Source organism: Barbatula barbatula, assembly GCF_947034865.1.
Source record: "Barbatula barbatula genome assembly, chromosome: 10".
Lineage (NCBI taxonomy): Eukaryota > Metazoa > Chordata > Actinopteri > Cypriniformes > Nemacheilidae > Barbatula > Barbatula barbatula.
In genome coordinates this window covers 9,891,726-9,906,360 of record NC_136773.1, presented here as the reverse complement: position 1 = coordinate 9,906,360, position 14,635 = coordinate 9,891,726, and the positions used below count along the sequence as shown (strand labels likewise).

General features: G+C 38.8%; 1 protein-coding gene across 1 annotated transcript; it reads left to right on the top strand.

Annotated features, from left to right (window-relative positions):
- Positions 1 to 2,189: 2,189 nt before the first annotated feature.
- On the top strand, positions 2,190 to 5,819 carry foxa3 (forkhead box A3). Its single transcript, XM_079466302.1, has 2 exons — positions 2,190 to 2,610; positions 3,459 to 5,819. Exons 1-2 carry the CDS (start codon positions 2,539 to 2,541, stop codon positions 4,704 to 4,706), a joined length of 1,320 nt encoding a protein of 439 aa, XP_079322428.1. The 5' UTR covers positions 2,190 to 2,538; the 3' UTR covers positions 4,707 to 5,819.
- The last annotated feature ends 8,816 nt before the right edge of the window (positions 5,820 to 14,635 follow it).

Sequence of the window (14,635 nt, the reverse complement as noted above, 5' to 3'; positions counted from 1 at the left end):
CAGCGTGTTAAGCCTCATCATCAATATCACACTGCATTCAGGAAGTACAAAATCATTCAAATACAACAACAAAAAAGAGAGAATAATGACTGCTGAAATACTAAGTGCAAGAGAACCATTGCGCAATTAAATCATGAAGCATGTTTGTTCAGTAGTCTATGTAGACAGACCGATACAAAATAATAAGATAAACAATATGCAATGTAAATTTGGTTTTTCAATTTGATAGGTACACTATTTACGGAAGGTATTGCCAATGTACCGTTAACACATGCATACCTGCGCATTATTAAGCCTGTCATTGAATAAATATCTAATAATACTTAAACAAAGAGGTCACAAGCACACTTCTCATAATAATTTTAAATAATATAGCAGTACTACAAAAAAACTATTATGACATTATTTTGAGAGTTTTGCTTGCCATAGCCTAAGATTATAGCAAAAAAACGCCTTTACGCGATGTACTGGAGGACAGATTATTCTCTTCTTTTTTCCTTGTTAGATGCACACTATACAGTTAAAATGCGCATGTATTTTAATGCAGTAAAGGTTTTACGTCCATAATAGTTAAAATCATTTAGCTGTGTGTGCGCCTTTCTCCCATATTTAACAAATTTGATTAAGATCGTGGAGAAGTTTGCATGTGTTTTGAACTCGCTATATGTAGCCCAACACCACCATATGCTGATTCCCCCAAAACCCTAAAACACATTTCTAATATTCTGCTTCCTCCATTAGCGTTACCCATTAAGACTATTGTTATCCAATTATAGAGGTGTTAATGAACGATGCGCCTCTGCATTGCAATGACAAGCGCTGAGACAGCAGGAGGATGTTCAGATGTGTGTTCGCCAATACACCATTTAAAGACAGCGAGGGATTATTGAGGAAGTCCGGCAGAAAAGCGTGCCTAATAAAGTAGACACCTCTTCGGTTTATCAGGCCATTTTAACTTGAATTCGCATCATGACATCTGATTTGTCCACGACTGCGTATGGTTTGTGATGTCATTTTGTTGAGTTGTACGTTCTGTGAAGTCAGCAAAAATGGTTTCACAGACCTGACAGTTTTCAAAGAAAATAACAATTTCTGTCATACACTTTTTACATGTGCATTGTTAATTTGTTTATGTTTGAGGTTATTTAGTTTTAATGAATTGTGCGCACATCTCACTGTTGCATTTTGGGGGTCAGCTGTCTTCTTTAGCGACTAATCCTGTCGACCCCCTGCCAACTGATCAATTACATCTCCATTCATTAGCCATTAGGAAATGCATTGACATTGTGATGTTCCTGTCTGCGCCTAACAACGAGATGTGTATTCTCGTACTTGAGTCGTACATCGGTGGTCCCTTTCCAAAGGTCGTTTCAAGTCAGGGAAAGTTTGAAGATCTTCTCACTATAATAATATAAAAAGCCTGAATTCCTAGACAATGTGCACGTCTGACTCTTTACACGCAATTGAAAAACAAAATTTCTCCGGAAAGCCTTTCGGATCAAGACAGTTTGTGTTTTTTCGATTTAAAAGAGCTTAGACTATTACACATTTTGTACGGGTAAGCCTATACAAATTTCTTGAACTATTTAAATTGTTGTATTTTATTTATTCAATTTAATGCACATTCTTTATGAGCTCAAGAAAAGACAGCGTGGCAAGGGAATTAATCACCTTTTACTGTGTCCCATCTGAAAGTGATAGCCGATGGGGATTTAACCCGTTTTGGCACCTTAGATTTCTGACGTGGGACCCCCACCGTGATGAGTTTAAACCCTGATGAGCTTATACCGCCCTGAACACATCAATGACGACAGACAGAAGCGACCACCACATGACGAGAGACCGATGTCATGTTAACTTAATAAAAAGCGATTTTAGTACCAACAAGTCACCAGATATCAATATCAAAGTCGCATACAGCGCAGTATTTATGAACTAAATCGTCACATTTTTAAGCCCGAATCATTTTCTATAGGTTTATCCCACTCGCTTTCATGTCAGCCAGGCCAGAAGTTGTCCGTAATGACAATTGAGACGGACGTGTCCGCCGGCCAATATACAGAACACCAGGGGGCAAGAGAGACCTTTAGGGATCTCTTCCTGAGTCCCGGGACAGTATTCAAATGGCCTTTTGGGGCGGTCCCTTACCTGTGTGCGTTTAAAGCCTGGAGGTTAGACTTTCTTGAAGTACTCACTCACAGCGACCTGACACAGACACATCACGGTCAACGTCTCCACGGCTGCTTCGCTTTGGACTTTTTCAGGATTATTTTTACATTAGATGTTTACAGAATACCGAGTGAAAGAACTCATCATGAGACAACACTTAATTGATCTAAGGGACTGAAGAGAAGAAAACGCATTTGAATCAAGAGAAGAACCCAACGTTATAAACATTTTTTTACTGCAGTTCATGCTTTAGTATTATGTGGATTTTGTGATTTTGGAATTAGAAAGTCTGTGGTGTTTTGGGAAATTTTACACGGGTTAGTCCTCAGTCACTATCCCGTTTTTTTCGAGTTACAACTTTATTTGGGGATGTTGAGCTCTGTGAAGATGGAATCTCATGAAATTCCGGAATGGAATGCGTTCTACAGTGAGACAAGTGAGGTAAGGTTCAAAAGCTCTTCAGTCTTATAAATGTACAACATTTTATGTGGATAAATAAATAGTCTAAAAGATAAATAGATGGATTAGTGATTCATAAAAATATTATTTATTATGTTCGAAAGAACGGAGTTAAATATAGAATATTGGAATTGTTCGAATTCTTATTTTTTAACGCGTGGCCCAAAACGTTTGGTGATAAGCAAAATGTCCACTTTAAATCAGAAGTTACCAAACTTCATATATTTTTCTCATTTTAATTTAAAAAATAACATATGTTAATTATTTCTAAAGGTTACATTTAAACATAGCACGTTTAATAAGGCTGCGTGTAAATGTACGTCTAACATTAATAATAAAACATATAGATGATTTAGCTTGAAATTCGATTTCAATTGGACGCTTTCACACGTTCTTTTTGTCTATAAGTCAAACGGACAATTCTTTCACCATTTTTTTTTCATAAACCCAGAGTTATTTTTAATTTTTAAAACCCCGTTCGAAAGTAAATTGAAAACATTGACCACTCGTGGTTACGTTTCCTTTTTATTTGCTATTTTAAGGTTTCCACACAGAGCAGTATTTTCATTTTAACCACTTGTTCGTTGTTTATAGCTACAGGCAAAACAAGATTAAAAACGAAATAAAGCGAACCAAAAAAGCGCCTTGCAAAATCCATGCAATAAAATATTAAGCAGCAAAGTTTATTGTCGTTCACCATTTTATTTATATGACTGAGATTATACTGCTCTCCGTGCATAAAACTGTGTTTTATAAACGAAGATTTTATTATTAAGCAATTGGTGATATGAAAACACTAATGTTCTCTCTCATTTATTTATTTGTTTTAGATGTATTCAACTCAGACTGCCATGAACTCAATGAGCAGCCTGAACAGCTACATAAATCTGAACTCGGCCTGTTCCACAGCCAGCATGAATATGGGCTACCCCAGCCCAGCTCTCAACAGCAGCTCATTGACAGGCATGGGTGGAGGCCCCAACCACATGAGCCTGTCCCCGGTAGGCTCCTCTTTGAACCCCAGTTCTCTGTCCCAGCTGGGCTCATCTGCCTCTCTGGGTCCTCTCTCCCATTACCAGAGCATGGGTCAGCCTATGTCCCAGATCAGTTACCCGTCTCCAACCTCCCTTAACCGGACTAAGGAGGTGCCGAAGCCCTACCGTCGCTCTCTGACCCACGCCAAGCCACCATACTCCTACATATCCCTCATTACCATGGCGATTCAGCAGTCCGGCAGTAAGATGCTAACACTCAATGAAATCTACCAGTGGATCATGGATCTGTTCCCATACTACCGCGAGAACCAACAGCGCTGGCAGAACTCCATCCGCCACTCTTTGTCCTTCAACGACTGCTTTGTCAAAGTGGCCCGCTCGCCCGACAAACCTGGCAAAGGCTCCTACTGGGCGCTGCATCCCAATTCCGGCAACATGTTCGAGAACGGCTGCTACCTGCGTCGCCAGAAGCGCTTCAAGCTCGAGGAAAAGTTGGGAAAAAAGAGCACGAGCAAATCTCAGGAAGGCGGCAGTGCCAAGGGTGGGCACGGTGGTGAGGGAATGCAGGACGAGGACAGCCCTGGCACGGGCTCAGAGGGTGCCGACTCGGCCCATTCCGACAGCTCCCATGCAGGATCAGCATCAGAGGAGCAGCAGAGGAACCTGGTCCAGCTGGATTGCGCATCACAGGCTCCTGGCCTCTCTCACAGCTCACCGGTGCCTATCCAATCATCTGTGACCTCTTCCATGCCTCCCTCCAGCTCTCACCTGCACTCTCAGGGCATGGCCGGCAGTCCCCACCTGTTGGCCAGCCCAATGCAGCACCTGGATCTGCAAAACGACCCGCTGAAGTCCATGGATCCCCATTACAATTTCAACCACCCGTTCTCCATCACCAACCTCATGTCCAATGAGCAGAAGATGGACCTCAAGTCATATCAGGACCAGGTGATGGCTTACAACAGCTACGCGACGTCTCCTGTGGCCGCCAAACAGATTTATGACAATGCTGGTCCATCCGCCATTGACTCTGGTGCCTACTATCAGACCCTCTACAGCAGGTCTGTCCTGAACGCGTCATAATGCATCTACCAAACAACTCTGTAGACTCTTGACAAAAGCGTTTGGGTGAACCTTTTCTCATTCCTTTTCAGAGACGAATTTCATTTTGCTTTCTTGTTTTGTTGAGTTTGGTCAACTCCCATAAATTCAGGAACTGTAACACAGGAGATGTATCCAAATGATGCAAAGTGTATATACTGTTTGCAAATGTTCTGGGGAGCAGGAGTCAGGCATTTATTTATGAAGGGAAGAATTTAATATATCTTATAATTTTGTGTTTTGAAGTTACATGAAATAATGTGATTATTAGAGGACGTAGGCATGATTGCGGCATGTTTGAGTTCAGGTTACTGCTGTCTGCAGGTGTTACTGTGTTACAGGGAAACTACCATGTCTTGTGTTACAGCAATAGTCATGTTCAGCTTAAATGCACTACACACAGTGCACACTTTTTCCCTTGAAGGAGAGTTGTATACTTTGTGCTTGCTCCTTAGAGAAGCTGAAGAAATGATTTTTTTTACATTTTACGCCATTAATTTAGTCGTTTTGTATATGCTTAATGGAGGTTTTTGTTAGGTAAATATAGACATTACATTTTGACAAAAACTGTGGTAAACCCTTTTTTTTTGTTTCCTCTTTAGAAATATGGTCAGTTGGAAATCATTTCAGTTTGCATCAATTCCATTGTCAAGTATGCAGAGCTCAGCTATGCCATTACTGAGATCAGCAGACAATGTACTTTGGGTCATTTCCATACAATAGTTTGCACTAATGACCCCTTAGTACAAGGGGTGAGATCATTTGGTAACAACAATGCTTTTACACCAGGAAATTATGCAAATTGCCATGAGGTTTTAAGGTCTCAGACATATCTAACCTCCTAAGAGATTTAAAAGCAGAAAATGCCAGGCCATCACATCATAAACAAACTTCTTGCAAGGCTTTATCATTTTGTAAGAAAGCAGGTCAGAATTTATGTTCTTGTACTGTTTAGCTGTAAAAAAACAATGTTTATTTAAACCCAGCTTTTTGATGGTTGGTCTTAGAATTTAAGTGTCTTGATATTAATATATATATATATTGCTTTATGTGGTTGATTGTTTCATGGTATGTTCTTAATGTTCTTTTCTTATTAAAAAAATGAAAAACAAATGAGTTCTTTCCTTAGAGTATTTTTTTACTATCTATTCTGGTCAATAATTAATATGATCAAACCAAAGCTGAGTAAACACATTAAAAACTATAAATAAACCCAAACTAGTAAATGAGAAAATGACTAAAACTTCCCTAAACAGATACAACCAGCATCTATGTAGAAACACATTGGATTCCTAGAACGGCTTATAAACCAACTCTAAGAAATGTACAGTGTAGTGGAACAGATGGGAAGACGTTAAAGGGATATATCACCCTATAATGACTCACTCTGTAGTTGTTCCAAACCTGTATTCTGATGAACTCAGAGAAAGATATTTGTATGAATGCCTGTATCCAAACAGTTCTTGGACCCCATTGACCACTGTAGGAAAAATGACAATGTTGGTCAAAAGTGCCCCAGAACAACGAAACAAAAACAAAAAAAAATATTTTTTTCTTACTGGTAGTAAGAAAATGGGGCCCCATAACTGTTTGGTTACATGGATTTGTCCAAATATCTTTCTCTGTGTTCATCAGAACAAAGAAATGTGTGAGCAAATGATGACAGAATTTTTAATAAAAGCAAAATACATTTTCATCGCAGAGCTGCATTATAAAATGTACATAGTAAATCTTAACACGACTTTACTTGCTGGCGTAATTTTGTAATGCATTTTAAAATCGACTTTAGAAAAGTTTCTAAATAAAACAATTAGAAAACTGGTTTAAATACTCTCTATAAAAAAACATAAAAATGGCATGAGCCATATAACAACCACCAGACATGTTCCATCTGTCAGGATAATAACCCTGCCATCATTTACCGACCCAACAGCATCCGGCTATAATGAACAACTACATCATTTATACATCAACCCTTTCATTGTATTCCTGTTTCCTTCAAATCCTTTCATTTTAAAACCTCCTAATGTCCCCTTTTTCTTCTTAGATTAACAGCCGACAGAACTCCGAAGCCATGTTTAGGTGTTTTTGCTTTATCACGGAGGGATGTGAAACCATTCACACTTGTCACGTTGCTCTGTAGAAGTTTTCAAAGGCAGAGCAGATTGCAAAAGTGAGGGAAAGATGAAAGAGACATGGCTAGAAAAGAGAGCGAATGTAAAATAGACTCTGCCCTGGGTCTCCTGGTGGGAATCTATAGATGCTATTTCTTCATGAGAAACACAAAGGGACCTTGCTGCTGGGGCACTAACCTGATAAGATAGCCACCGCTGGGCTGATATGGTTTCCATGGTGACACAATGGCAAAATATAGGGACAGGTAACAGAGGGCCCTTCCCCTTGTGACTAACCTGCCGCTCACCTTTCTCGTGGAAATTATTGACCCAATCAAGAACTTGGGTTGAAATGAATTGAATGACTCTGTGGATTTATTTTTATTAAACGGTTTCATATGCAGAGCCATTGGGTTCACAATCATGTGCCACACCAAACCCAATGCTTTCAATAGTTCACAGTGTTCTCAAAGTGCAACAGGTGCCAGGTAGTGACGCTGAGAGCGGAAAAACACGCATGACTGTTGTGATGTTGGCTTTTTACAGGACAGAGTGAAGGTGAGTAACAACTTCCGTTCTTTCAGTACTTATACTAGCTGTGAGCCCTATTCATGTTGATATGACACCACAATGATAAGAAACATTTGTTAGAGGACCATAACTGCATATAAAACACTTTCATCTCTACCGCTTCCACATCCTGTTTCCGATTATTTTTTCGGCTACAACAGGTAACAGGTTCGTGGGCAAAGGGTTTAAAGGGATTAAATAATGAAACAGAGCAGGAAATACACAGCATAAACTTAAAGATCTCCCTGGCTCTCCCAAAAGATGTTCTATGCAAATGATAAGCGGAGCATCCTTAACTGTATCCTGTAGGAGGGGTGTGTCGTGTTGACTTTTGCTCATGTTCTGTAAAGACGTGCTCAAATGGGCCTCACATTGCTCCACCCTGTTCATGCCACCGGCGTTTTTTTCAGGTGTCAGGTTTTTAATTTGAGGTGTGCTTCAGGGCAGATGGTTTCAGACTTTCCTTTTTCTTATTCTTTTTTATGGCTGCTGACATTTGACTCATGATAATAAATGGTCGATTTACACGGTACTCATTTTCAAGTAGAATAAGTGTCAATGCATATACATTAATGCATGTATCTTTTCCGAAACGAAATTTTGATAATTAAAAACTATTTTGTCCTTAAATGTGGTTTGATGTTATGTCACACTTTTACTACTTTTATATAACACGGTTCATTAAATGTAAAAGTTAAAGAATTGCCCATTAAAAAACGCATATTTGTTCACCCCTGTTTTGAATATAGAGGGGGTCGTGGCCCTCTGGTTACGGCCATGCAAATAAATGCACAAACTGTTTTGTCCAGGTTTTCTGGCAGCGCACTACTGTATTCCCTCCTCACCCAAAGTACCACAGTGTACCTTGATTCGTGTATGTTTATATTCACAAACTATTTTCAGTACAATTTACTGTCAAGTTGGCTCTTTGGTTTTGGTGCAGAAACTGAGCCAGCAAAGTGCATAAACAAGAGTGTGTGAGAGAGAGAGAGAGAGAGAGAGAGAGAGAGAGAGAGAGCATTCATAGTGCGTAGGTTGGAGGTAGATAAAGTGTTGGACTTTGCTCTATGGCATGCTGTGGGTGAAGGTAAAATGGCTGCTGATTAGCCCAGACAGAGACATCGACAGCCGAACAGCATGATTACATTTTCCTTTCAGAGAGGCAGATTGATCTTGGCTTGATGACTGTGTCAACAAAACAGAGGCCTGGTGTTCTGTGTCACTGCAGGTCTTATAGTCAAATGCAGTCTGTTCTTTCTAGCCTGACCACAAACATTACAGCTAAATGATACTTATACGCTTTAAATCCTTCACTATTTAATGTTGTTTTTTGATCTTCATACGCTGCAAAAACATTTCTGTTTTCTGTGATTCATTCGTTTAATATAACTTAATATATTTCTCTACGTTTAGCCTCAATCACTAGAAGAGGCATTTTGGAATTTCGTAATGAATTTAACAATTTCCAGAGACAAAACAGTCGCGCATCTTTGTTTACTTACAGTGTAGCCTATTCGCAGCGTACTTTCTTAAACAGGTTGCTTAAAATGGGTTAGGGTATGTATCAACACTGTAAAATATGCTTCCTATTCGCTTCACGTCACAGATGTTTCATGAGTTTCATCTGGAACTGAATTGGATTAATGAAATTATAAACATGCAAACGTCAGCATTATGAAAAAAAACTTTTTTTTACCAAAGGTTTTCACCATAATGATAGCACATATTTCAACCTTTGGACCTTTTGTGAATTTTTAGTGCATGATTTTCCATAGTCAGGTAAGTGGCGCTTTTAGAATTGTCACATACATAACGGTCCATATTCCTCATATATAAAAAAAACTATTTTATGTACTGAAAAGAGCCATCCATTTTCTATTTGTTGGGTATTATTGCTTCTGGTTTGTACATTTTAATTAAAAACAATGTAATTTTTCTGTCAAATCCATAACACGTTTACATCCCTCTTTTAAAATAGGAAACCCATCCATAGACTGTAAAAAACACTGAGCAGAATTACGTGTTATGTCCATAAATGTAATTTTATGGCATTTTATTGTTTTATTAACACATCTTTCACGTAGTTTTGAAATACGATCAAAAAACGTCAAATTACAGAAAAGACTGCAAATTAACAAGAGAAACAGAGAAAATCTTGTAATTATACAGAAATAACCTTTTATTGTATGGAAGATTCATTATAGATGTCTAGGCTTATCAACAGACGTATAGTAAAATATAAACAGATGCTTCAATATACTGGCAACAAATACATCCATGTGATGTCGAATCATTACGCTTGACCAAACAAATGTAAAGAACAACAAACTTCAGGTCCAGCAATGAAGTACAGTTACTAAAGTAGTTCTCATCAGAAAAAATGAAAAATATTTGTCTCTGTGTGTGAGTGTGTGTGTGCGACTGATGAAGTATTTCTGGTGGTTAAAGTGAATAAATAGTTTTGAAACTACCCTTTTGTGTTGGAGAGAAGAGCTTTGGCAGGTTTAACAGTCCCATATAGAAATGTGTGTGTGCTCTGGTGATTTACAGGGCCTTGGATAGTGGCTGTCAAGTCAGGCTGTGTTGTCTTTTGGTCTAGTCGAGACTGACACTTTCTTCCTGATCTGTCCTTTAACATGTCCACATGGACCCCAGATGTGCAAAGACATTCCTACTGAATTCATTCTCATGGTACATCCAAATACACACACATAAAAACACAACCATCATCTTTGGCCTCTCACGACCCTTCCGAGATAAAATAACTGTCTGAATAGACAAGGCCCTTCCACAAATCTTTATCTGAAACATTAAATATGTCTGCATTGAAACCTTTTCTTTCTTGAACTGTCACGTGTGATCCTGTAGCTTCACTACTTTTCATTTATCCGCTTACATTGTCTAATAGCATATGCCATACAGTATATCACAGGATATTCCGAAACCTCATGAACATTTCCATGTTTGTAATATTGTAGTCAGTTATATTGTAATGTTTTCTCATGTTTGAGTTTGGCACATGCAAGGGTTAAAAATAAAATTTATTTTTATCATTTATATATATCTAAATGACATTAAAAATGGCATGTTTCCAATACAGTTTAGTTGTAACAATAAAATTAATAAATAAACCTGTTTGTTTCAACAGTCTGAAAAACAGTAATGTAATCACAATACATTTATTTTGTTTTGTTTTATATACTATTTTGTTACTTTTTTTTAAAGTGACCTAGGGGCGATCTGTTGAATGTAATTGCTGACGACTGTTTTTATATCTAGTCTTATATATATTTATATATATTTACATTTAGTCATTTAGCAGACGCTTTTATCCAAAGCAACTTACAAAGAATTCATGTCATAAAAGAGCAAATATATATGTGTGTGTATGGACCTAACAATTCTAATAAATGTCTTTTGGAGAAGCGTGGCCAAAAGTCATGTTTCAATATCTACCCACACTTCCTTTAGTAATAAAACCTTGCTCATGAGTGACAGTGTGTTGTAGAGTAAAATAAGGTTAGTGGGTCTGAACTATAGAAATGAGTGGAGTTTGACCAGAAGACTACACTTGAATGACTGGCAGTCATAATACAAACATAAAAATATAGCAGACTGATAACATTCAGGTGCAGACAAATTGTTTTGAATTATCTGCTGAGGACACGCCCAGTTTCAGACAAATGCTCCACCCCCTCACATATGACTTCATCCAAAGAATCAAAATGAACGCATCTCACATCAGTAATTCTAAATAACTAATAATTCACCATTTTGACTGTTAGACCTTAACTCGCCTCTGCATTCCTCCAGAGGGTTTAAGAAAATATGATCACAAACCTATCAAAAATACAGCAGTGGAAAAAATTAAACCATTTCAAAAGTATTTTCAGTTTTGCTGAATTTACTATTCAAAGCTTTGTGTTTAGGTACATTTTTTAATTTCATTCTGTGAACAATATTTCTCCCAAATTTAAAACAAAATAATGTTTCTATTTTCATTTATTTGCAGGAAATGAAAACTGTAGAAATAGGTCAAAATAACAAGAAGATGCTCTTCATTTTTTCAGACCTCAAATGCTGCAAAGAAAACAGGTTCATATTCACTTTTAAGTGCAGGTATTTATGGGACTTTTTATGTGATAACCTGTATTTTTGTGTCTTGTCATGCCGCCAGTCTTCCACATTGCTGTTGGATGACTTTATGACACTCCTGAGGTTTGATTTTGTTGAAATTCAACAGGCACTAGACTTAAATGGCCAGTAATGCATACTAGAAGAAATGCTGAATAAATGAAAACGTAAAATGGTCTCTCAATTTGTTCCACGGCTGTTTTCTTATATATGCCACTTCCAGCCTATGTAAAGCTTCTGAAGAGTAGCTTAGTGTCAAGCGCTACTTTTTTTTAATAATACTAAATCGTTTTTGATTTATCTCTCAGTTTGAAAGTGTTAAGCCTAGTTTGTAGTGACCTCTGAATACAGCAAGTATAACTTATAGGGCAGACGGACATGTAAGACACAAACAAAATACTATGAAAGTTTGAATGATCTAGCAATTTGGCCAATCACTTTTTATCTTTCGATCGCTTTTAGCGGTTTTGTACATTGATTCATTTGCATAGGAAAAACTGTGAATAATCGGTTATTTTCTTTTGAATGTCTTATTTGTTTGTTATCCGTTCTAAAAAGCCAAGCATGCTTGAAAGCAGCTTCTCGTTTACGAATATTGCTCCAGGGTACACGGAGAGACAGTTGTTGCAGCGTTCCAGCTTGTCTCGGCCACCTGAGTGAAGTGTTGAATTGACTTGGCCTTTTGTGCCTCTGGCCACAACTGTAGCTAATGTTAACTATGGAACACAAAGAGGTATTACATGTCACTCAGATAAGATCAGATAAGTCTCCCTGGTAGATGAAAGTATTTTTAATCTTGAGGTTTGGTAGGCATCGCCAAGTTCTCAGACACTCTTCAACTTGCCACAGTCACGTTACTGGGGGGGTTTGTTTTCGTGCCCTGTCGGTCTCGGGTTCCCCTCGTTTGCACCAATTAGCAATGACAGGAACCCAGCTGGGCCAAATTAACGGTACGCCCTTCTCTCCTTATAGTGGCACGAGGGTCTAAAAACAACACCCTCGTGTGAGGAAGACAGAATCACATCATTCACTAGCCGTAGCACTGGAATGTGTCAAATGCTTCTCCTCCTCATGGGCTTACACATTCTCTCATGTCTCCTCTCATACGCGCACAAGCTTACATTTGTACATTCCACTCTGTCACACATACACCGTGTATATTTATCCATCAATAAATTACTCAGAGGGGCTGCATTTGTGCTTTCGTCAAATAAAATGTTCGCACTCAACCCCTGAAACATTATCACTTAAACCCCCACGATGTCTTAAAGGGACAGTTCACCCAAAAATGAAAATTCTGTTGTTCATTTAGCCTCATGTCAAACCTGTGTGACTTCCTTTCTTCTGCAAAGCACAACAGAATATATTTTAAAGAACGTTGGTAACCAAACAACATTCCAACGTTTGGACACAAAACCACTTTCTCAAAATATCTTCTTTTGTGTTCCACAGGGTCTTAAAGGCGAATAAATTTTTGTGTGAACTCCCTTTAAGACACAATGAATCACATGTATGTACAGGTAAGTAAAATACCCGATAGGATGATTTGAGGACAGTGTCTTTTCTACAAAAGCGTAACAATATTGTCTATCCGAGGCAGGAAAGTCACTTCCATTTTGTCTCCTCACTCCCTTTTTCCATCTTTCTGTTTTTAGGCTACTGGGGTCCATAAACAACTGTGGCTGGAGAGAGGTGGAGGAATGGGGAAGAGAGGCGGCGGTATGAATAGAGCTAATGTCCAGTGGCTCTTTCTGCTCTTGCAACGCTCAAATGTGTTCGTGTCTTATTCTGTATAATCTACTAGATTTTACTACGACAACTATGAAGCAAATGTGATTGATGATTTCTCAAGGACACCCTGCCAACTTAATGTCTAGGTTTGATGTTATACTTGAAGTAAACAAAATGAATGACGGCTTTATGTGTTTGAGAATTTACAACTTATTAAATGTGTATAGTTCAGGGCAGAGATTTGTGGAATTATGGACAAACAGCAAAGCAATGTTTGGTGTACTTTCAGGCCCTATACATTTGGTAAAGGTAGAGAATTTGTTCTCCAAAGAGTGTTCCCTCCTTCCCATCATCATCAATGAGGCCTTCTTCTCAATGAAGTCTGCTCCTAAAATACCTGTTCTTTCCCCCTGCCCAGTCTTCCCCTCTCTCACTACCCACTGTCTAAATAAACAACTCGGGAGTCTTTTTTGAACCTTACCAACACGTGCTCATTTACGCTCATTTGCCTCACGCAGGTGTTATTTATAAACACATCAAAAGGGGCTTTTTCCTTGAAAGGCTGAAGGTATCTCACCGAACCAATGAGAGTGTCTCTCTCTCTCTCTCTCTCTCTCTTTCATTCTCTTTCTCATTGGCATTCCTGCCAGTAGTACCAAACCACTGGGTTAACTTTCCTGGCTCCACGGGACCCCGGACAATCGCTTCTTTCATTGAGGGCAAAAAATTTGGCCCCTGGCTCCTTCCTAGCTGTTAGGCCGCAGGGAGAATTTCGTTGCCTTTCACTCTCTCCGGCACCCAGCTTCACAAAGCTACCTTTTACGGGTTTATATTTAGCCCCCTTCTTCACCGCTGTCCGTTTCTTAGGTGCGGGCAGTTGTGTAGAGTCAAATTAAAAACATTTCTAAATGGCGAGGATCGCAAAAAACATTTGGAAAAAGGTGGCGAGGGTATGGGTGCGGAAAACAGGGGCCGGGAGTGATGGTTTTGCTCGGTTGTTCCCGTAAGCGAGCTGTGTACTTTATGCAAATGAAAGAAAGGTGTAGGCCAAAATAAGACGATAAACAGAGAAAGAGCTAAGAGGTTAAATTGGGAGCGGGCACCGGTGAACGCTTCATATTCTTCAAATCCTTCATATCTACGGTATATATGTTATGGTTTTTGTGAAGAGATGAAAAATAAATATATGTTGGTTTCATATGAGATATTTCAGATTTCAAAGCTGATTGTCTAGGGTAAATTCATGCAGATGGCTGGTAGACACTGATCTCAGACCTGTGGAGCTATGGTGTTAGCAGAAGGACAACTCTGTTCTCTTCTGTTCTTTTTCTGTCTTGCATCCTGGTGTCACGCAAGAGATTT